General features: G+C 43.9%; 1 protein-coding gene across 1 annotated transcript in view; it reads right to left on the bottom strand.

Moving 5' to 3' along the window:
- Positions 1–25,215, bottom strand: part of Tmem178a (transmembrane protein 178A) — a 63,587-nt gene that overhangs the window by 10,707 nt on the left and 27,665 nt on the right. Inside the window, exons 2-3 of the mRNA XM_041631185.1 lie at positions 5,058–5,171; positions 1,723–1,860 (exon numbers count right to left, since the gene is read on the bottom strand). Of these exons, the coding sequence (XP_041487119.1) occupies positions 1,723–1,860; positions 5,058–5,171 (252 nt within the window). The remainder of the gene's footprint in view (positions 1–1,722; positions 1,861–5,057; positions 5,172–25,215) is intronic.

The following is a 25,215-nucleotide window of genomic DNA, read 5'->3' as shown; positions in this document are numbered from 1 at the left end:
CTCTGTCTCAAGAATAAACAACAAAGCAGTGCCGAGGGGAAGCAAACTACACCGCCTTGATGCATTCTGGCTAGAAACCAAAAATTTGGGGTGCAGCTAACAAAGAGGAGAGAAAAGGAGTTGATTTTTGCTGACTAAGAATCCCCAGCCAAGGCTTAGAAGAATCTTTGAACAATTTGGTCACTTCGTCTGGCCTGCTCATAGACATGAACCCAGAGTCTGGCTTTAAGGGTTCAAATCCTCCTTCCAAACTTAGGAACCAGCTTCAAGCCTTCCTGAATTACATCACTAGATAGCCTTCTAAACTTTGCTTTCTGCTCAGAACTACACAGAGTCCATAGTTTGTCTGGCCATTTTGTTGGCGGTGTTTATGACAGTCCACAGACAAGACCACACCACTGCATGGAAAACCAGTAGAGGGGAGTAAAAAGGAAGGAGAACTGTTTGTCATGTCAAAGGCCATGAGGTGCACGTGCTAGAAACAAAAATAGCCCTCATCTGTTGGCTCTGAGCAAAATGCAGAAAAGATGGCGTGGGAGTGTAGGAAAATACCATGATGAACCCCATTGGTTAGTACACTTAGCATATGCTAATAGAGTGGAGAACCAGATAGTGTCAGTCCTGGGGGCATGCTGCTGCCAAAACACAGGTTTGATAAATCACCTATAACAGAGGGAAATACTGGGGGAAAAAAACATGTCGTGGTCACTTAAGTACCCAAACTCCAGGAGTGGAAATGGTCATCTAGAGTAGTGTTGGTTCCTCTGCTGGGTCGACTTGGTGAGACTTAATTTGGCATTCACTCATTAGTCACATGTCACTTCCTGTGAAGGCTGAAAAGGAAACCATTTCTTCTCTATAGCCACCTTCCGCTAGCCACTGACCCAACTCCCACCTCCCTTTTACACAAAAATGTCCTTCACTTGTTAACCAAAAAACCCTAGCCATGCCTCCACATCCCTTATGCTTTAAGTAAAGCCATCCTTTCGTGAAACTTTCTAGCGGTTTCCATCACCTTCACTTCAAATTCATGTTCTTCCTGTCATTAAGGGATCTCTAACGATTTGGCTCCTGCTTTGTGTGGTGTCTCTCCTTCCCCTATTGCTCACAACACACTCACCCAACTCTTACCCAAAGTCCGGGCCCGGTGGCTTCCTTAGCCCACAGTTCTCTCCCAACTTCTGGCTTCTCACAACTCAACCCAGAAACTGTTGCCTCAGCATCACCCAACCAGACCACACACTGCTCACCTTCTTCCCCACTTATATTGCTATCACAAATCACTTCTTACGTCTCTCCACAATAAAAATGGGCAGCGGCATTGCCTGCTAGAGAGTCTGTGTCTCTAAGACCAAGAACACAGGAAGTCCCCCACAGTAATGCCAAGGACACCATCTCAGGTCCATGGATGGTGAGGGGAACCTTTGCAGCTGCTGACCTTCCTCTCTTTGAGTGATCCTGAGAAAAAGTGGCCCATCTTTGTCGAGAGCCCAAGCCAGAATGCAAGGCATAGAATTAGACCATGAGACAGAAAATACCAGCAGCACTGTGGGAAATGAGGCAATGCACTTGGTGTACTGCTCACTTTAAACTGTGTTTCCTCTGAAAGCTAAAGGAGCATCTTCTGCTTGCTCTCTTCTCACCGGTAAAGACATAATTAACAGTGCTATGACCACACTGAGTCCTGGGCCGCAGAGAGGAAGTCGACGGTGTACAGTATACCTGTCATGAGGAACAGGAGTCCAGCCACGTGTTGGGTTAGGCTTTCTTCCCAGAAGAAGCTGACAGTGGCCACGATGCAGCCACACAGCAGGACAGCCACCGCCATGCCCAGGAAGCCAGCGGTTATTCTTCTTAGATCTAATCTCAAAACAGAAACAGACCATCAATATTGGAGGCAGGGTCGGGAAAATGACTGAAAACTACAGGACAGAGAGTTCTGTATGCTGGGAGACGAAGCTAGACAGGCAGGCGTGGGGCCTGCAGGGTGGAGGATTTGGGGGATTCTCAACCTGGGATGAGTAAACCAATATCTGTGTACCCCCTCTGTGTCCATGAACTCAGTTACAGCTACAGAAGAGAGGAGGGGACAACCCCAGGATAAACGTGAGTGACAAACAAGATCTGCAGTTAAGTGGGTGAGGAAGATTCAAGAAACACATTCTCCGCCGTCAAAGAACAACCCAGAGGAAGGTCAGCACAGCACAGCGGCTGTTATTAACCTGGCTTCTCCCTCTTTGGAAGGAAGAGCCTAGAATCCCAGCTTGTACTAAAAGAGGATTTTGTCTGAGCATCCCAGTTGCCAATTAGTTTTGTAGTTTTCATTTGTAGCTACTCCTGTCTATTTCCGACAAGTGTTTAAGAGAATGTGAGAAGGTGAAGACACCGTGGAGAAGGAAGCAGAAGCCTACGGCGCACAATCGAGACAGCTAGCTGCTCAGAAACACCCTCCCGATCTCACAAGCGGAGAGCCTGCTTACCAGGCTAGAAAGGGATGATCCCCATGGGACAGAGCAACAGTTCACCTGTTTGCCCAGGATAAAGAGAGACTATGCCCGCGGGACAAGTCTCCACTGTACGCCTAACTGATAACATCTGTATCTGCTGTTCTCAACCTGTGGGTCACCTCCCATTTCGGGGTCACATATCAGAGATCCTGCATATCAGATATTTACACTATAACTCATAACAGTAGCAACATTATAGTTACAAAATAGCAACAAAAATAATTTCTTTTCATTGGGGGCCACCACACCACGAGGAACCATATTGAAAGGTGGCAGCATTAGGAAGATGGAGAACCACTGCTCTATATACCAAGGTGTCTTCCACTTGCAACATTCAGGTTGCCGGCCTTCGGGTTATTTTACTTTCACATTGTTTCTTTCTGACATTCCTGCTTCTGCTCCTGTCTTTGTTAGGAAAAACACAAACTGAAAAGAGCTCTTACCTAGATGTTTGGAGTCTACCAAGCCTCTTAAAACCGGTGTTCCCATGCACACACCTGCTGCCCCCAAGGCCAGGCAACAAGTCTGAACAAAATACCCTGCAGTAGATCTCCGCAAACAGCAAGGTGTCTCTGCTGCTGTGGCCGTACCCCGGGGTCACTATGGGAAGGGAAGACTGGCTACAGTAGCTTCCAATCTCGGCCATAGCATTATAGCCACATGCAGGTTTCCCCATTTGTTGTTTTTTTTTTTTTTTTATTGGTTGGTTGTTTTTGATTTTTGCTATTTTGTTTTGAGACAGGGTGTTTCTGTGTAGCCTTGACTATCCTGGAACCTGCTCAGTAGACTAGGCTGGCCTCAGACTCATAGAGATCCACCTTCCTCTGCCTCCTGAGTGCTGGGATTAAAGGTGTGCATCGCCCCTGCCCAACTGGGTTTCCCTATTTCTTCATAGGGAGTCCTTATTTCCACCTCAGAGCTTTTAACTCTTTTAATATGAATTAAAACAGTGCTTTTCCCTCCCTCCAAAGAGAAAATATGCATCATAAAATAAGGGGTTATGGAGGGTAACAATTTAAATATGCTGAATTTAGTGTTACACAGGTACAAACAATTTGGAGATGGCCACATGTGTGGAGAGAAGCTAATAATAGCTCAATCATTTGCTACAGCATCCCAAGGCCCTGTGATGTGAAAGACCTCTCACAAAACACAAAGGTGGGGCATAACCTACAGCGGCCTGCGGTCAGCTCCAGCCATGATGGAGTCCTCCCTAGGAAACGTGGCACAGATCACCAAGCATGGCTTCTTAGACACAGTCAGGCATGGGTGCACTGAAAACATCTTTCTCTTAGAAACTCCCCCAAGGCTGACACTCAGATCATTCGTTGCCTTGCTGGGTAAAGAGGCCCAAACTTGGAGAGTTAAAGAGATGAGGTACTTTGCAGAACCCTGTAATTTTTTTTTTTATCTGGCCAAAATCAGTAAAAATGAGCCTGGTCTCCACAGACCCCTGAGACAAAAACCTTCAAGGCTGCTCATAAGGAGTTGGGAAGGAAGACCACTCAGATGGGACTACCGTGAAGTGCTTGGTCATCCTGGAACTCACTCTATAGACCAGGCTGGTCTTGAACTCACTGATCCGCCTGCCTCTGCTTCCAAATGCTGGAATTAAAGGCATGTGTCACCACTGTCTAGCTTTTATCCAGTGACTTTCTAAGTCCTAAAGTTGAGCCTCCATGTTTGCCCTGAGGTTTGGGACAGAGCTTTTTGCTCTATAGGGAGATTTACTTAGGCAGTGTCCACAGTGGCTTTCTCCACTAAGCAACATGACCACAGCCCTCTTCACAGCTTGCTCACTCGAAAAGACGGCAATGCTGACTTCTGACACTGGGCACACTGGGAAGAACTCAGTGCCACCCACCACTAGCCAGCTAGAATCAACAACTTCCGGGTAAATATCCACCCCTTTTAGTTTCATATCGCATGTTCTTATCTAGACTTTCACATTCCATGACAGCGAAGAAGAGCAGTTCTTTCCACTGAGTAGAGATAAGAGACATCCTTCAGCAAAAATACAATGTTCTGAGCTAAACACAGCAGCTAAAATAAATATTATATAAAGAAAAAACGAGAGCAGTAAAGGTATAATGTCCAGGGTAAGTCCTTATACCCACTGACTTGAGGGAAAAAAGGAGATAGGCTAGGAAGATTGCTCTTGAAGATGATCTGAGCTTGGCTCCCAGCACCCACGTTGGGTGGCTCACAATCGCCTGTAACTCCAGCTTTAGAAAGATCTAGCGGTGCGTCTGGCCTCTAAGGACACATAATTAAAAATATAACTTAAAAAATAAGTTTTAGTCACTTGATGTTAATTAGCAGTGCCACTCAGGCACACGGCCCTGTCATATAGAGCATCACACCTGATTGCTCTAACCCTTGAATTGTAAACAGGCTGTGTTCACAGCACAGCCAACTGACACTTGGAGTGTCTGACCAAATTCAGCTAGGACCAGAGGGTACATAGGACAAACAGCTGTCAACCCAAACTTAAGAGGGAGGTGGGATTTTTTTTTTTTTTTTGGCTAATCCTTCCCCAGAAATACTTACGGAGCAGGTGCCATTCATCTTGCTGGATTGTCTTGGTTAAATTGAAAGGAATGTTTCTTAAGCGGATTGGCTGAGAAAAGTGGTACTTGATAGCTGTGCAGCGCTGTGCAATCCCTTGAAAGAAATAAGAAATGCGGTTTGCTAGCCTTTTCATTTGTAATAGAATTCTGGAGCCCAAGGCAGAATAATTATCCTAAACCAGGGAATGAATGGGAAAAGGGTAAGGAATCTCTTGATTGCTGTCACTGACAGAGGCAACTCATGGCAGCAAAATACAAAACCTTAAAATAGATTTTAAAAATCACATTCCATTTAAATGCATTTTTATGAGTGTGTATATATACATATATTTAAATATATATGTATATAAATATGATGTCTTTCAATACTGAATAAGTTTGTATGACTTAAATACAAAGTTATTCAAGGGGGAAATGATTGAAGAAAACTATCCTAGAGTTTTAAATTAACATTTAAATGCCTTTTCTAAATTTGATCTAGTCTCAAACTCTCAATTAAGCTTCACCCCCAAAATTTATTAGTATATGTGTTTTTTGGAAACTAGAAGACTTTTTCCCATAGTCAGCTTCTACATGGTGGTTTAGGGCACAGCTACAATTGTCAAACGAAAGTCTGTTTAGTCCTCCAGCAGCTTGAGTCGTTCCTTAACGTTACAGACTTGAACTATGGAACTTGAGGAAGACTTTAGTCTTGATGGAAGAGGAATTCCTCTCTTCCCCTCATCTGATGGCATGGCCAGTCCCCCCTTTGATATGGTCTTGTGTAGCTATTGGGTTATCTTCAGCCCTCTTCCTCATCCTCCTACCCAATGCGTTCATTGAATGACTTTATGTGTCTGCTCTCCTAAAGTCTTCTGAATCCTATGAACAGCATTGTTCTTCTCCTAAAGCGCAGCAACGAACAAAACATACTTCTCTCAGCTCAGTCATCATGACCAGTTGTTTGAGTAAACGCATCTCATTAAAGTGACTTTAAAAGCAGCATGAGCATATGACAGCCTTTAACCCAAGCAGCTGTTCACTGGAGAATGCTCATAGATACAAATTCATCTCTAGTGGCGAGGCACCCAGGAAGTAAAAAAGAAAGAAATCAGATAGTGAAAAGAGGTTAATCTTACAGAAATAAATACTGGAGAGACCTGCCAAACACTAATACTAGATTGGACAAAAGAAATTCCTAGGAAGGCACACACTCAAAGGCTAACTCGAGGCAATAGGTAATCTAATCTGACTATATCTATAATAAGAAAAAGAAGGGAGTTTGTAATTAACTTGGTAAAACATGTCCTGTAAGGAAAAGCCCAAGACAGCTGGTGAGTTTTACCAAATGCTTAAAGAAGAATCAGCAATTCTCAGACTCATAAAAGTTTAAAAAAAAAATCAAATGGAAGTGGAGAAAATGCCTCCTAGTTCTTCAGAAACCAATACATCACAAGAAAGGAATCTATGTGTGGGTGCAAACATGAGTACATAAGTGTGCATGCATGTGTGAGATCAGAGAACAGCCTTGGGTGAGACTCCTCAGGTACTACCTGCCGTTTTGTCCTCCCTACTTCCTTCCTTCTGTCTTCATCCCTTCCTTTCCTCCCTCTCTCCCTCCCTCCACCCCCTCTCCTCTTCCTCCCTCATATTCTCTCTCTCTCTCTCTCTCTCTCTCTCTCTCTCTCTCTCTCTCTCACACACACACACACACACACACACACACACACACACAGAACCTCTCACTGGCCTGGAACTCACTAAGTCAACTAGCTAGACTGACCAGCCTACAAGTCTCCAGGGACCAACCTGGTTCCACATTCCAAGTGCTGGGATCTCAACCGGCACCATCCCAGCCTTCACCATCCCAGTTTTCATCATCCTAGCCTGCACCATCCCAGCCTTCACCATCACCACCTTCACCATCCCAGCCTTCACCACCCCAGCCTTCACCATCCCACCCAGCTCTTTTTTTATTTTTATTGTAAAACAAACAAACAAAAAGCATGGGTTCTACAGATCAAACTTGGGTCTTCATACCCTAACCAGTACTTACCATGTGAGTTAACTCCCCAGTCCCAGAAAATATGTAACATTCTTTAATATTTTTTATGCAAAATTCCTTCCCAATCCTAGCAATCTCAGCTTGGCAACAATTTAGAAAGTCATGCATCATGACCAAATGAGATATCTCTCAGGAATACAAATTGGCTTACTATACAAAATTCAGTTCATGCAGCATTCCATATATATTGAACAGAATATAGAAATGATCTGATCATCCCAGGCACACAGAAAAACCACTGGACAAAAACCCACTTGAGGGGCTGGGGAGGTGGCTCAGCAGGTCAAGGGCTTGCCCCGTAAGCATGATAATTGGGGCAGCTGCTTCACGCCTACATAAATACTGGCTGGGTGCGGTAGCCATCTGCAATTCCACGTGGGAAGCAGGGAGAGGATATCCCCAGTGCTAGGTGACTAGCTGAACTATTGGAAAAGGCGAGCTCTGGGTTCAAGTGAGGTGCTCTGCCTCAGTGCCTAGAGTGGAGAATAATTACAACACCCAACATCAACCTTTGGCTTCTACACACACACACACATGCACTAACACCCACACAGCGAAAGACACATGCATTCCACAGTCCACCCACATATACACGCAAAAAGAATCCAACTGATAGTCACCAATGACTCCAGGTATATTTCCAATAGATAGAAAAAGTCTGGCGTACAGAGGCTAAATAATTAGCCTGAGGCCCCAGTACAAGGCAGTTAGCAAGTCTCAATGTGTGTGCTGTTAGACAGACTGAATTCTTTAGCTTTTAGAAACTCAGATTCTTTAACTTTTAGAAACTCATGCTAATTCTACAGATTTCTACAGTTGTTATTATTCTAAAATATATGGTCGATTCGATATGAAAAATCAATTTTTCCAACTTAGTACCGACATGAGCATGTTTGGAGAGAAAGCTGCTTCGTGGTGGAGGGGTCTGTCTGTATTTTCTACACCTGTCTACACATGTTATTAGGAGATTAGACTGGTTATGCGGCTGCATCCCTGGCTTTTCCCACCTGCATCTCTTGGAAGCTGTTTCATGCTGGAGAACAGGTACAGAATTGGGGGGAAAATCAATAGCTTTTTCAGACTCACAGAGACTGGCTTTAAAACAACTTCTGCACTTAGGAGACCACATGCTTCCTTAAACCACCATAAACACTCCCAGGACGGACCCTCCTCTGCCCTGCGGCAGTAGCAGGCAGGACCCTGGAGGTGAAGCACAGCAAGAAGGCAGGCAGCTAGGTGCTCTGCTGGGATCAGAAAGGAGGAAAGCGCCAGATACATCCCCAGATGCAGTTCCTTCTCCTGGGATGTAAGTCTAAACTTAATCGCCAAGGATGCCGAAGGTGGCATCAGAAGGCAGCAAAGGAAGGGACCAGATCTACAAGCAGCCCTCAAAGGTCTCAAAGGTTACGGGTCTGGTGGTGAAGCCCTGACATCCCAAGCTTAGTGTACAAGAAAAATGTCCTATGTTCCCAGTGCTCCACTCCCTGGGGAAAAAGAGACTCCAGACTTTGACAGAATTAGAAGAGAAGGCGTGAGCAAAGGCGGGATGAGAGAGCAGCCATAAAACCTCTGATGTCCTTCTCTTAAGTCCTTTCCGCCGCCACAGCACAAAGTCAAACAGATTTGCTCGAGTAAGTTTAATTATTAAGGTTTGGCTTCCCACAGCCCGTGCATTACACTAACAAAAATGGCACAGAAAAAGACCTGCTGGTGCTCAATGGCTTACCAAAGCTCTTCCATTGTAAGGCCTTAAGGTTAAAAACAGGAAAGCAGATCGGTACAGCTATTCATGTATAGTCTACATGGAGGAGGATGAAGACAGACATCCCCTGTGGCAAAGGCAAGGAACGATACTGGCAAAATCCACAAGGAGGCGTTAGATTCCAGGGCTTCTAAAGCCACACAAGCAAACTCTGAAATCAACCCTGCTTGCTGGGTTCAGGAAGGAGGAATCTGGCGCTCTGCAAAGGGACACAAAAAGCATGAGCTCATAGCACCAGATGGCATCACACAATGAGGGGAAAAAGCATGCAGAGGACTGAAAAGAACAAGTCGTGGTCTCTATTTGGTGATTAATTAGCTTCTTGCAGGGCCAAGTAGAACCACTTTAATGATGCTAAAAATCATAGGATAAGATATATAAATAAATACGTTGTCCTGGGTGAGGAACGGAGCCTTTGACCTAGCGGATTGTTACCGTCTCTGATGCTGACAGATGAACTAGTTCCAGGCTGAGTCACAGGGCCCCATACCAGAGGTTAAATAAGGGAGAAACAGGACAAGCACAAGACGCTATAAAAAATCATGGTTAATCAACACTGAGACGCTATTCGGGCTTTGAAGCTGGGCAGGACATGGGTTTGAATTACAACTGTGCTAATTTAATTTAGTGAATCATTTAACCTGTGTCTGAATTCCCTCCCCTGGAAAAGTGGCCACGTGACAGTAAATATTTCATAGTGTTATTGCAGGGAAAGCAAAGCCTTCCCTGCGACTTAGCCTAGGCTCTGGGCTAAAGTAAGCACCCCCTAAGCGTCCACGCTGGGCCATGAGTCATCTCTCGGCACGCGCTCCTATTCATTAGACAGAACCACTGCCACGTACCAGGAGGCTACACCCTAAATGCCCATCACAGATTAACCCACGTGTACAAAGAGATAAGCGGAACCCTGTAGTCGTTGCCCGGACAATGACCCAACCATTGGTTCCCGCTTTCCTCTCCATCCCTGTCACTGTGATTGCTGAAGAGACTGAGGGCAGACCTCCATGTCACTCTTCTCTCAGACCTCAGGCCACACGTGTGCCACAGCTGGATTAATCTGCTACGTGATCATTTACAGTGTCTGACTGGCTGCTCTTATAGAGGACCTACATGGTAGCCCACAACCGTCTGTAAATCCAGTTCCAGAAGATCTGATGCCCTCTCCTGGCCTCTGAGGGCACCAAGCACACACACAGTGCACAGACATACACCCAAGCAAAACATAAAAATAAAAACAAAAAATGAGTCAAATGGCCTCAAACACAGAAATCCACCTGCCTCTGCCTCCCATGGGTTGAGATTAAAGGTGTGCATCACCATCGCCCAGCTGATACCTGAGATTTTTTTCTGCATCTTTCCTGCCTTTTACAGTATCATGAAGTTATATTGCTTTTTAAAAAAGATTTATGCACTTTTATTTATGTGCATGAGTGTTTTTACAGGTGCGTGTCACTACTCTAAGCTTATGTTGCTTTAAAGCGGTGGCTGCGAGTGTTTTATTTACCATTATATATGTGTATCTATCTAGAAATAAAGTGATTTGCACATATTCATGTTCTGCCAATATGCTGACTTTCAAATTTTGACAACCAAGATGAGGAACATCTCCCTCAGTGCATGAGACTAGCATTTCATTGTCCAGCGTAGGTATCACACCCCAAGAATGTATGAGTGGCTTCCTCTTGACCCAAATTTCTCCAGTGCTACCTCACTTGCAGTTACCTGGGAATGATTCCTGGAGGCCACCTCTGTCCTTTTTTTTTTTTTTGTTTTGTTTTGTTTTTTGAGACAGGGTTTCTCTGTGGCTTTGGAGCCTGTCCTGGAACTAGCTCTTGTAGACCAGGCTGGTCTCGAACTCACAGAGATCCGCCTGCCTCTGCCTCCCGAGTGCTGGGATTAAAGGCGTGCGCCACCACCGCCTGGCTCACCTCTGTCCTTCTTATGAGTATCCCATGGCAGTGCTGTGCCTGTTTTCGTGACCCTCCTGCTCCTACAACTCTCGCCTTCAATCTGCTCCCACACCTAGCTGGCCCTCCAGGCCTCTGCCTGGGAAGAGACAAGAATCCCAGCTCTGTCTCCTCTGCTCGCCCCTTGGCTCTTTTGCCTTTGTTCTTTGCTGATAGGCCAGGGAGTCAACTTCCTTGTGCACAGAGGATATGGCTTCACTGTCAGAATGGGGCAGTGTCAACGACAACCTTGAAAGAGTACCAGCATCAGCAATACCTCCAAAACCTCAGACTCTCTCGCCGACAGGTCAGGGCAGCGTGCACTGTTCCTAAAACATCTAAGGACAACTTGGAATTCTGTAAGCGGTCCGTGAACAGAGAGCAAAGGACTCTTTGTTTCACACAGGCCCTGTCAGCACACACCCCGGTTTAAAGGGGGAGGTCGACCCTTGGGTCACAAGCCAGGGCAGCAGCCGTGTTTTGGTCGGAGAGATTTCTTCTAAGAGCCGAGCAGGTGCTAAGAAGATGAAAGAAACGTTTTCCCTCGTCGCTTCCTTTATCAAGTGCGGCCCTAAGCTCAGTGGCTTCTACTGACTTTGAGAGCCTCAGCCAGCTGAAGATACAGTCTAGAGGGCAAACCCTCCCGGCCTGCATACTGAAAGGAAGTACAAACAGAAGCGGTAAATCACCATCACCCTGGGGAAACGCAATGCAAGTCCCGTACCATTTCAAGTTTCCTAATAATCATATTAAAAAGTAAACTGAGGACTTTAACTTTGATATTATATATATAAACATATAAATATTACACATACATATACACACAAACACACTCACACACACACACACACACACACACACACACATACACAGGGTCTCATACAGCCCAAGCTCAAGCAGAACTTCTTATGTAACAGAGGGTGATCTTGAACTTCTGACCCTCCTGTTTGCATCTCTCAAGTGCTGGGATGACCAGCATGAAAGATCATGCCTAGTTTTACATTGTGCTGGGAATCTGGCCCAGCACTTTGTGAATACCAGGTAAACACCTACCAACTGAAGTCCATTCCCAGCAACATTTAGTATTTTAAACACATAATCAATACTTTGAACATTTTTCCTTGAAAAACTTTAATGCTATTTTGATATGATTTTTGGCGAGTAAGTCTTCAGACTCGCTGTGCTTTTTGCTCTCTACAATACATCGCCTCCTAGATGAGCTTCATTTCACGTGCTCAACATCTCGCGTGGCCGATGGTTATCATGGTGGAGAGAGAAGAAGGGTGAAGAATGGTGAAGAGTTTAGAAATTAACTCAGCACAGCAAGTGACCAAAGAAGAATAACACAGTTCTGGGGTGGCAGGTGGCCACGGGCATGCTGGCTCAGGTCTAAAGTGTCTTTAGGGCTGCTATTACATTGTGTCTACAGTAAAGTCCACAAAAAACGAGCTGGGTATGGTGGCCGAGGCCTTCCATTCTAGCATCTGAGTTGGCGGCCAGTCTGGTCTAGTCTGCTCATAGTAGTTTCTAGACCAGCCAGAGCTGCATAATGTGACCCTGTCAAAAACAAACAAACAACAACACAAAAACCTACTATCAACAACAAAAGACCAGGGACTCCCAGCTTCTCAGAACCATCATGGTGAGGGACTTGGCGGGCATTTAGGATTTGAGGCTAAAGAGTATATGATTCTGTGTGGCTGATAAGAGACTTCAGGCCTAGCTAATATTTTCCTCAGCCTGCCTTCTCCTTTCCCTCCTTCTCTCACAGGAGAACAAAACCCACAAGAGTCCTCTCCTTTCTCCCCAGCTCTGAGAAAGCAAGGTGTGTGACAGGGGACATCCTTAAAGAGGAGGCCGAGCAAAGAACCACACCCCACCCTCTGATTTCTTCCCCTGAGCCTCAGGTAGAACTGAATATAGGCAGCAGCTCAGATGATGCTCAGCCCGAGCTGGAGTGTTTTTCCATGCTGAAGATAGGCCAGCAGTCACCACTGGTCACAACACATGGCCCTCAGAGAGGTCAGTAAAGTCAAATCGGACGCTGTCTGAATAGTGCCTGTGTTCAGCGGTGTTACTGATGTCCCCCTGAACTTACAAACTCCTGGACCAGTGGCTCTCAACCTCTGGGTCGCTACCCCTTGGGGTCTCAGATCAGATATTTACATTATGATTCATAATAATAGCAACGAAATAATTTAATGGCTGGGGGTCAGCACAACTGAAGAAGTGCATTAAAAGGTCACAGCATCAGGAAGGTTGAGAACCACTGTTCTGGACTGAGGACACCAGCATTCGGGCAAATCTAAGCTTTCTTCCCTCTCCAGCATAACTTTTCAAGTTACTGTAAATATCAGTGTTTTTTTGTTTGTTTGTTTGTTTGTTTTTAAAATACAAGGTTGCAACATTATGCTCAAAATACTAGAAGGAGCTTGGGCGCGCATTCACTATGTGTGTGTGTGTAAGCAGTAGCATGTGTATAAGCCAGACAGTAGCTTTGAACCAACTGTGACGTCACAGCAAGAGATTCAAACATTCAAGCATGTATTTCCTTATTTGTGCAACAGGAGGTCACCAACATCCCCAGAACCATCATTAGGACCCAATGAGCCAATAGGCCACGTTTTGTAAAGGTCCCTGTCCGCCGACTCTCTTTAGAAGAAACATCAGGGTGTGAGCAGGGACTGCAGCATTTTTTTTTAAAAGTTTCATTCCTACTGTAGTGTTTAAGAGAAAATAAGTGGTCAAGTAGCAATTGCTGGATTTTCCCAGGTATGCTTATTATGTAAAATACTGTAGCATAGAATTCACTGTCTTCATTGTTTTGTTGAATATATTAAAGATACATAACTTGATGTTTTGACATCCATATACAATTGTGAAATAACCACAACCAAGTCATTTAGCATATCCATAAATTCACAGCAACCTGGAGAGAGAGAGAGAGAGAGAGAGAGAGAGAGAGGAGAGAGAGAGAGAACTGATAACTTTCAGGATCTACTCTCTCACAAGTATACAGTATAGTACGGTTTCCCAGTGTATTTGGCTGTATAAATCCCCACAGAAACCTATTCATTGTGCATGGTGAGTATTTCATTCTTTTTGATGCGTCTGTAAGTGGGATTGCTTCCTGGTCTAGATGGTTTGTTGTTAGTATAGGGAAACAGAATTGATTTTTACACGTGGATTTTTCTATCCTAAAACATTTTTCGGCAAGTTTTCCTATTTTCTTCCTGATATTGATTTGTAGTTTCATGTCACTGTGGTTACAGAAGACAACAAAATTTCATTCTCACGTTTCTCCCTTTGTATGGGTTGCTTTATGCCGACTGTTTTCCTTTGTTGACAGATGTTTAGTCTGCTTAGCCCCACTCTTTCTGCCCGAGTTGCCTGTGTGGCTGGTGTTCCAAGCTAAATCTTACTTTTGTTAAGATTCATTTTATGGCTGAACATGTCACCCGCCCTATTCACGCCACAAACATATGCCCCTCACATGTGTCTCATTTTCCCTGCTACCAACTCCAAGAGACACAGATCTCCTTTCGGCTCTAGGAATTTGATTAGTCTGAGTTTTTTTGTTTGGTTGGTTTGTTATTTTGTTTTTGTTTTTGCTTTGTTTTTTGGTTTTTGAGACAGGGTTTCTCTGTGTAGCTTTGGAGCCTGTCCTGGCACCCATTCCGTAGATCAGGCTGACCTCAAATTCACAGAGATCCACCTCCCTCTGCCTGGGATTAAAGGCGTGTACCACCACGCCTACCTGGATATGATAATTCTGAGTTCAACACGGAAGTGGGATCGTGCACCACCACATCTGTCCTGTCTGACTTCTTTCACATAGCGCATCTCACAGGTCCATTAAGTTTTTGAAAATGGCAAGAGTTCCTTCTTCTTTAGGGCTACATAAATACATCCCATATCCACTTATCTATTGGTGGACATCCACACTGTCTCTATATCGCAGTTATCCTGAACAACTGCAAAAAAATATGAGTAAACATCACTTGGAAATCTCAAGTTCTTCTAGGTAAAATAAAGTTTTGAGTGATCTCTTTTGTTTTCCTTCATGGCTGTACCCCAACTTACTTTCCCAATGTTCCCTTTTCTGTGCACCCTTCCCAACGTATGTCTCTTATTTTCAAATGCCATCTTAATAGGCATGACACGCTGCTATCTCGTGGTTTTGACTCCACTTTCCCAATGGTTGGTTAGTCATGTTAATCACGTTTTTATACATATGCTTGCCTTTTATACAACTTCATTTGCTACTGAATTTTCTGATTCCATATACATTTGGGATATTAACATCTCCAGGCATTTGAAAACATTTTCTCCCTTGCCAAGTCTTTCTCTGTCCTGCCAGTCAGCTCCTAGATAATGACACAGAGACTTATTAATTATAAAAGCTCGGCCTTAGCTTAGGCTTGTTCCTAACTAGTTCTTATAACGTAAATGAACCCATATCTTTTAATCTGCATTCTTTATGTGGCTTGATTACCTTCACTCTGTACTGCCCATCCTGCTTTCTCCACATCTGGCTGGCGACTCCCCCTTTCTTCTTTTCAGAGCCCCCTCTGTCTGGAAGTTCTGCCTACACCTCCTGCATACGTATTGTCCATTTGCTTAGCTTTCTATTAAACCAGCATGACATATCTTTACGCAAGTGTAATTAAAAATCTTTCAACAGTTCTATGCTGACTGTTTTTCTTTGTTGATAGGAGGTGTTTGCTTTTTATTTTTTTACTTTTATTTTTGCTCACATTGCCTGTGTTTTTGGTTTCATATCTGAAAAATCACTGCATAGACCAAACATCAAGAAGTTTTGTTTTCTTCGGGCAGTTTGCAGTTTGAGATCTTGTTTGTTTAATTGTATGACTGTTTGCCCACATGTATACTTGTGCACCATGCACAAGAAGAAGGTGACAGATCCCATTGAACTGAAGCTGTAGATGTTGTTAGCATGTGTGTGCTGGCAATCGAACCCAGATCCTCTGTAAGAGAAGCACTGCTCTTCAACACTGAGCCAACTATCAAGTTCCATAGTTTTGAGCTCTTAACTCTTTAACCTGTTTTGAGTTGATTTTTTTTCATACAACGAAGACATTCTATTTTATTCTTTCACCTATAGGTATCCAGTTTTTTCTACATTATTTTTTTTTCTTAAAAAGCATCTTTCCCCCATTCCCATTCTTGGCAGCCTTGTGCAAGGTCAGTTGTACATATGATTGTAGATTTGTATGTGGGCTCTTTATTCTGCCCCAGTGATCTATGAGCCTGTTTTTATTCTAGGACCAGCCACATAGTCTGATTACTATAGCTTTATAATATAATTTAAAATCAAGAAGTGTGATGCCCCCCCATCTTTGTTCTTCAGAGTCTCTTGTTGTTCCAAACTAATGTCAGAACTTCTTTCTTTCTTTCTTTCTTTCTTTCTTTCTTTCTTTCTTTTTTTTGAGAAGAAAGGAGGGGAAATAAGTATTTATTAATTTGGGGAAATACGTTAGAATATATTTCTTTTTTCTCCTTTTATTGAAAACAGATTTTCTCACACAACGTATTCTGATTATAGTTTCTTCTTCTTCTGCTCCTCCCATTTCCATCTCCCTTCCCCTCCCATCTGGATCTGGATCCACTCCCTATACATCTCTCATTAGAAGAGAACAGGCCTCTAAGTGATAATAACAAGTCATAACAAAATAAAAATAAAATAAAGCAAAAACTATCACATTGAAGGACCTCTGCACATATGTTATAGCTTCCAGTTTAGTATTTCTTTTTCATGGAACTCTTGAATATGTGAATGAGCGGGTCTCTGATTCTTGTGTCTTCTTTTGGGCTCTTTTCCTTTTGTTGGTTTGCCTTGTCAGAACTTCTTTCTACTTCTGTAGAAAGTACTGGAACATTGACAGGAACTGCATCAAGCCTCAAGGTCACTTTTGGAGAATTTGTCAAAATCAATCTTCAAATCCATGAATGTGGGACAAACGTCCATTTTATTTATGCTTTTCAATTTGGTTGATGTTTTACAATTTTTAGTGTACGGATATTTTACCTCTTTGGTTAAATTTAATGTTTTCTCATTTTTCATGCAATTTTAAGTGGGGTCTTTTCATTTTCTCCGTTACAGATGGTGTAGTTATAGTGCAAAGAATGCGACTGATTTTTATACATTGATTTTCTACCTTTGGGGGGCAAATTTTCCTCTTTTGCCCTATTATTGATTTCTAATTTCTTAATACTGTAGTTACAAAAGATAATATCATATCACTTTACAGAATTTTCTTAAGATTCGTTGCATAGCTGATCATGTTACTGGCCTGGAAGCATGTCTCCCGGGTGCTCAGGAAGAACGCCTATTCTGCTACCATTGGATTAGAAGTTCCATATCTGTCTGTTAGGCTCATTTGGCCTGCAGTGTTGTTCACATATGCTGCTTCTTCATTGATTTTCTGTCTGGATGATCTGCTCACTGTTGAAAGTGATGTATGCAAGGACCCTACTATTACTGAATAGCTGGCTACCTATTTCTTTCTTTAGTGCTATTGATATTTGCTTTATAAAGTCAGACACTCCAATATCAGGTGTGTGTGTGTGTGTGTGTGTGTGTGTGTGTATTTTTAATTGTTAGGTTCTCTTGAAGAACTGACTCTTCTATCATCAGACAGTGACCTCATTTCTTATGATTTTTTTTCATTGCAGATTATTTTATCTGATGGAAGTACAGAATGTGCAATTGAATGTGAGTGAAGGTGCCCTCAAAAGTTAGAGGCGACAGATCACCATGGATCTGGAGTTACTGGTAGCTGTAAGCTATCCAACTTGGATGCTGGGCACCAAACTTCAGACTCTATAAGAGTAGTGTGTTCTCTTAACCACTAAGCAATATCTCTAGTCCCAGATTTACGAAGTTTCCTGTCATTAATTATTTTTAAATTTATTATTTATTATTATTTTATGTGCATGGCTGTCTTGTTTGTATGTCTGTATTCCTGTGCACCACTTATGCGCTTGTTGTCTGCACTGTGGCCAGTAGAGGTCATCAGATCCCCGACAACTAGAGTTACAAATGGTTCTGAGCTACCATATTTGTGCTGAGAATTGAACCTGGGTCCTTGGAAAGAGAAGCCAGTGCTCTTGGCCTACTTTGAGTCCAAAATCTAACCCCTGTCATTATTTCTTTAATAAGGTTTCTCTTCCTTTCTGTTTTTTTTTTAAATTGGATTTTCATGGTGCAAATCTCACTCTGTTTGATGGAACCCCACATGCCACAATGGTGTCCTCTGCTTTCTTCTCTTTCCTTTCTCTTTACGTTCTCATGGCTGTAGCTTCAAAATGACATGCGTACAAATGCCTGCCACTCTTCCACATGACCTAATGACTGTGGGGGCAGCTGTCTAGCCAACTTTTACAGTTCTGCCACTATATTGTTCTTTAGAATCATGGCCTGTAACTTCGTTAGACTTGTTGTTTGGTTCAGTGTTGTTTTCTCTGTTTAATTGAGCTTGGTTGCCAATTATTTGAATTCTTTGTCAGGTAATTCATCAATCTCCATCTAACCAGGGCTAGATCCTGAATATTTTTTTTTCCTTTTAAAGTATTACATTTAAATTTGTTCATGTGTTTCTAGAGCTGTCCCCTCTTCCAGCCTTTATCGATTGGCTTCAGAGAATGGCCTTCACCACTGACAGACTTCAAACATCCTTCAGACCTTCCTGTGCTCTCTCTACTGATTTTCCTCTTAAAGGGAAAGTCCTAAGACTGTTGGCCATTTTTAAATCCCATAAAATCAGGCTAATTTATTTTCCCCAGAGAAATGTCTATTTTTTTCTCCACAAGGGAAGCTGATTTTTGGTTTACAATGAAGACATCTGATTCTGCCATCTTATTGAGTCATTCTCCCTTGATGACTTTAAGACATGTACCACTCACTAGTGCTGAGAACACGCATATTGCTTTGCAGCCATTGGCACCACACCCTTCTCAGCTTACAAACCGAGATCCTACCTATTAAACAAATCCTTCCTACCTATCCCTCCCATATCCCCATGGAAATTTCCACTCTACTTTCTGTTTGCATATCAATCATTACCATTGGCATTCAAAAGTCAATCATTACATCATTTATCCTTCACTTGTTCATTTACTCATTAATTCAACAAAGATTGATTTTGCAAACGCCCTTTACTGCCTGACTCGGGAAGTTGGTACCACAAAGACTAAAAGTTAATGAAGTGAAACTAAACCAGAAGTGGGAAATGGAGGGGAGAGAAGGAGGCAAGAAGAGAACAAGAATTCCTACCTCAGAATGACCAATGAACCCAAGGCTTTAGTAATTTCCCAATATGCGAACAAGAGCGACTGAACAGAAAAAGGCTACATGTTTTAGCCCAGGCTGGCAGTGTTCCGCAGAAAGACACCCCAAAGCAGTGTGCTGCTGCTCTTTCCCATGTGTCTTGATGGAATCTTTCTAGTTGAGCTGTATTTTTTTGATGTTTGCTTCCTTTATGAAATAAAGCCTGCATAAAACCAAATTGACTAATCACTTCTGTTTCTGGAGGTGAGGAAACAACATTCAATATAGCTAATTTATGAAAATAAAGTCAGGGGGCAGTCACTCTACTCACATCACAAAAATAACTTATGAATATTTGCTACGGTGAACAATGTTCTCTTGTCCCTTTCAGCACCTGATGGACTACAAGATTTATAACGTGTGTGTCGCAGGCACCTATCAAGAGACATGGAAACGGGAAGCCCACTTAAAGCCAGCCTTTATGATCTAAAGAAAGTCTACCGAACAAAGGTAGGAGATAGCTCAGTGTGTAAAGTACGGTCAAGAAAGCATGAGGACCTGGGTTCAGTCCCCAGAATCCACATTAAGAAAAAAAAATAACAGGCTTGGCCATGCTCATCTGTCACCCCCAAGAGTGGGAGGCAGAGACAGGAGTCTCCCCATGTCTGATTAGCTGGTCAATCGGCTCTAGCCAATCAGAAGGTCCAGGTTCAATGAGAGACTCTATCTCAAAGAATAAGATGGAGAAGATACTTGGCATTTAACTCTGGTCTCCACATATGCATGTACTTGTTCATACATATGCAAAATACACACACACACACACACACACACACACACGGTTATCAAAGGGTATATGGGAGAATAAGGTGGAACAAAGATAGTCAACAGGTTAACAGGCTCAGTGGTGGATATAAAAGGAATACCTACAAGCATTCCAGAACACAGTAGGATAACCATGGTTAGCAGCAATTAATGATTTCAAAATAGCCAATGGAGAGGATGGTGAATGTCCCTAACACAAGGGCATGATTACCCTATCTGATCACTCCACATTGTATATCTATGTTGAAATGTCACACTGTGCCCTATAAATATGTATTAGGAGTCCATTAAACTACTTTAAAAAGACAGTTTATTATATAGTTGGTTTATAATCGACAGAAATGTACTCTTGGGCTTTTGTGGATTGTTGAAATCAATTTTTTAAAAACTACATATAAATTGATTTTAAGCAATATTTTCAATTTTTTTTCTAAGCAATACTCAAGTAAAGCTGATATCTGAATTTCTTTGTACTTCTTCAGCCCACTCTCTGGTAGAGAGATTGTCTGGCAGAACCCAGGGGAAAAGAAGTAAAGGGATAATAACATTTTACCAGGAGTCTGTCATCAAGATGAGGCCAGATGCTATCCCTTCCAATGGCAGGAGCCTGACAGTTAAGAGGCCAAACCCTGAAACCATTAGTGGCAGCAGCAGGAAGCAACAATCAGAGACCCGGGCCTCTGGCTTTGGCGGTTTTTGTTAGTTCCCTATGTTCTGTGCTTCTTCCAAATGACTCCACACACATCTATAAGTCACTACATCAACCCACAGCCTGACAAGCACACTTCTGAGCACATCGGAATGGTGGCCGCAAGGGTGCAGGAGAATAGCAACCATGCTTTTATTCATTACATAGCATGTTACGCTCTTCTCAGAGGGCTTTCTCACCAGCCCTGCCACATGATGTGGCAGACAAGCTCCCTCCCACTCTCACAAATAAGGGGACCAGGCATGGAACACTAGGAATGGCTGCTCATGGCTGCACAAACAGTGACGGTAAGAATTTCCCAAGCGCTTCCTACATGGCAGGCTCCGTGCATGGAGCTCTATCCCCATTTCTTTGTGACTGGCTCCATTACTACTGTTTTAAGGGGGACACTGAGGCTTGGAGAAGTTAAATAACCTGCCCAGTGACTCCCTAAAGTTGCCTCTCGGTCACGATAACAAGTTGGTCCTTCCATCTGCCTCCAAGACTGTCTGAGCAGCCGCAACCAGATAGGAATCACTAGGACTGTATCTCCTCGTGCCCAGCTAATTCTTCTAAGTGGACAGCGCAGAGCAGGCAGACCCACACTGCATGCGGCTTTCCTTTTATCGTAACTGTCTACACTCCGGTCCCATTTTGCTCACAGGCTGCTTCGCGGACGGAGGCTGTCCTCTCTCATGCTGAAGCAGGAAGGGAAAGAATTCAATGAAACCGCTGTGCAAAGACACCTTTCCCTGATGGCAGAGCGGGTTTTCAAGGTCCTTGGCACCTGACTGGGGTTGAGTGAGACCAGTGAGAACAAGAGATGCAGAGATGACTAGGAAGGGAAAGGATGTGGGGAGGTGAGGGAAGGACTACTCGCGAGATCACTGCAGGGCACCCAGCACACAAGCTCACATCGGGATAGGACTGGAGAGGGGGCAGGTATTCAAACCCCAATGTGACAATGGTAAGGAGACACCTCCCAGTCTGAGCAAGTGAAGCAGACATTCCATATGGGAATCTCTGTTTGCATGAGGATGGAAACCTACCATACGACTGGACGCTCTCAAACTGGATAGCCACCCTTCCCATTCTATAATCGCTCACCTATCCACATAACTCAGACAATCCAAACGACCAAGTGCTTGAGCCTAAATGGACTTTTGGTGCAGTTCCAAGGCCAACATGAAGGTGAACCATGATCTCTTTGTGTTTACCCCCTGGCCTTATTACATCTAGTCCTAACAAAGACATACACATCGCCTAACCAAGGACAAAGAGAGGACACAGGACGCGATATCTTGGAAACAATCCAGACGGGTACCTCAGTCTACACATTGCATCTCATAGTTTTACACACACACACACACACACACACACACACGCCACTGCCTTTCCCCTTACATTTCATCAGAGCGTACCCACACAATGTTCCCGGCATTAATCTTCCGTCAAGCGGCATGATGTAGCCAATCAAGCATGGGCAGAAAAAAAATGTGCCAATAAGCAGTTTTGCTTAGCATCCTTACGTTAGCTATTTGAAGGAGAGGATGTTAAGAACCAGCCAGTAAGCACAGTTCATCAGGATCATGAAAGTCAAAAGATTTGCACCCAGCCCCCATCCTCCCATCATCAACAACTCTGCCCCCCCCACACACACATCCCCAGCCCAGACTTCAACCCCCTCAGCCTGGCTCCCTGCCTCCAGGCGCCTTGCTCTGTTGGCTCCCCTCAGCAGCGAGGCTGCTCAGCACATCAACATTCCTCTCACTCCCCTCAGCCCAGGGGGAAACATTTCCAGCTGCCGAGTACTTAAAGCATCACCCTCGGCACCATAAGCCCGAGCCTGTGCATAATTGACAAGGAATATGTTGATAAGGAATGGGGACGCTCCAAGTTTCTGAAGGATAAGTAGGTAATTAAAAGAAAAACCTAATTTAAGAAAATTCTAAGGACTTTTTTTTCCCCCTTCAAATCTCTCTAGCAACACAGCAACATCCTTTATGGATTATTCTGTTACCAGATGATTTTGATTTGAGTCTGTTTGCTTTTCAAAGCCTGGGGCTAGCTAGCCAGTGTTCTAGGGCATCCCACCGGCCTCATGACTCCTAGCAGAGCAGCTCAAGAGCCCTGTGCTGGGAGGGAAGTACTTGCCTCTGTTTCTCCCTCAGGGCTCAGAAGTACCCGAGTTTTCCAAAGAGTGAGCATCAGCTGACTTCCTGCTGAAGTTAAACATGGTTCTCTGAGGTGCTCTGGCCAGTGGCTGTACATCCCCACACCCCAGCCTGCTGTGGACAGACTGTATTTGAGACAATAGGTCTCTGAGTGCACACCCCATTGCCAAGACGCAAGTGTGCAAACGAGAAATCTGTGGATGCTCCGAGCGTCCGGATGTATCACTTGGTTAAGACCCATAGTGGGGCTGCAGATGTGGTTCAGTTGGTAGAGTGCTTGTCTAGCATACACGAGGCCCTGGGTTCAACCCTCAGCACTGCATCAACTGTAAAAAAAATACTGGATGTGAGAGCATAAACCTGTAATCCCAGCACCGGGAGGTGGCGGGAGGAGGATCAGAAGTTCAAGGTCATCCTTGTCTACGTAGCAAGTTCAAGACCACCCTGAGCCATAGAGTTCCCAACTCAAAACAATAGGGAGTGGAACGAAACCCACAGTAACCTGGTCAGCTGCCAAAGGTGCAAAACTGCAGGTGGGCAAACCAACTCGGGCTTTACAAGATGCTCACTAGGAAGTCTGTCATTTCTCAAAGCAGAACCCGGACAGGTTTGCTCCATTCCACATTGCCATCCTATCTTGGGTATCTAGGGCTGTAGACAATGGGCTGTAGCCCCCTTATATCCTCACTTGGGATCCCCATCAAAGCAATTCTGAATCTTAATCATAAAAACGGCTGATAAGTCAAAGGTCTCCTAGACTCTAGGCACTTCATGTTTGTGACCGCCTTTAATTGAATCCATTTGGTCTAATCTAACAAGTCTTGTGGCGCCTCCCTTGGGAGTTGAAGTGCTTGTCTAACTTGAGTTATGAACCCTGTGATGTCACCTCTCCAGCGCCTTCAGTCCTGTTCCACATACAAACTGAACATAAACAAACACGAGCTCTCCCTTGAAGAGTCTGCGGCCCAATGAAGGGCACAAGCTTCGTGACACAATAGCACAAAGAGATGTAAAATGTCAGCTCTAGCATAAAAGAAAAGTATGCAGGGCTATGGAATCAGAGAACAGGGTACCTGAGTCAGGGGGAATGCCGAAGGCAGTTGGGGCAGGCTAAGGCTCCTGGGATGACAGAGTCAATCCTAAACAGTAAGGGCACACTCGCTCAAGGGCTGCCAATGGGAGAGCAGCTCTGGCCTGGAACAGGAAGGCCTGCAGGCCTGGGGTGAAGAGAACAAGAGGGGCACTGGGAGAGATGGACTGAGATTAAGTGCGGAATAGTCTGATGTCCAGGTTGAGACGTTGTGGCCCCAGACTGTGAACTAGAAGTCACGATCAGAGAGTGATTTTTAGCACGTAAGTCAAAGCCATTTTCCTTTAGTCTATGGAGAATGGATTGAGGGTGGCCAGCAGTAGCATACGCGATAGAGATACAAACAGGGCCACCAGAGAGCTGCCAGGAAAGGTCGCCAGTGTGTGTAGGGGGTGCGGGGGCTGGATGCCCTCAGGAGACAGGCAGGTGGCAGAAGGAAGGAGCTTCCAGACAGATGAAATGCCAAGGCGACGTTCAGAGGTAGGAGGTGTTTATCCCAACTGACAATCCTGGAGTAAGGGGTGGGGTGGAGCAAAGAGAGAATGTCAGTGGACGCCAGACAGAAGATTTCTCCCCCACGGCCAAAACTCTCCCAGGTTAGCAGGAGTGACAGAAGACTCTAGACTCAGAGTGATATATCAAATTTATCTAAGAGAGCTGATTCTGTCAGCTGGTGGAAGAGATTCCAGGAGGAGATAAGGGAGTCAGGAAGATGAGCTAACTGGGCAGCAGGGCATCCACACACTAAAACACTATGCGGATAGAAAAAATAGGTTAAAACTCTACAATCCTTGAGACTTACTGCCGGTTGTGAGACAGTATATTTCATGTTATCTCAAATATGTGTTTGTATATGTGCATGAAGACAGGATGAAAGCAAATCTTTTAACAGATTTGTAGAACTAAGTTAGGGATTATAGATGATTTTTGATCCTTCTTTGCAGTTTTTTTTTTGCAATCCCTACACAAAGCATATATTTATAAATTTAAATCAAAAAATAATAAATCCAAAGTACACGAAGTCAGCACAGATGATCCTATCAAACTGATATCCACAATTTATGTTTTGATAGCGCCTGATATTTAATTACTCGAAATTGCAAGCTACAAGATAAATGCTATCCTCTTTTTGCTCGTAGGGAGAAGAAGGAAAAGCAGGGGAGCAAAATGATTCATTTAACATGACACGAAGGGCTGGAGGCAAAGGCAGCCAGGAATTAGGTAGATGCCTGTGCTCTTGAGCTGCTCCAATCCTTTTCACTGAGAAATTATTTGAACAAAACAGATCATGCACAATCCAATAATTAAGATAGCTAAAA

Source organism: Microtus oregoni, unplaced genomic scaffold (assembly GCF_018167655.1).
Source record: "Microtus oregoni isolate MIOR12 unplaced genomic scaffold, Mior012 000036F_ref0000092, whole genome shotgun sequence".
Lineage (NCBI taxonomy): Eukaryota > Metazoa > Chordata > Mammalia > Rodentia > Cricetidae > Microtus > Microtus oregoni.
This window is presented reverse-complemented; position numbering and strand designations above follow the sequence as displayed.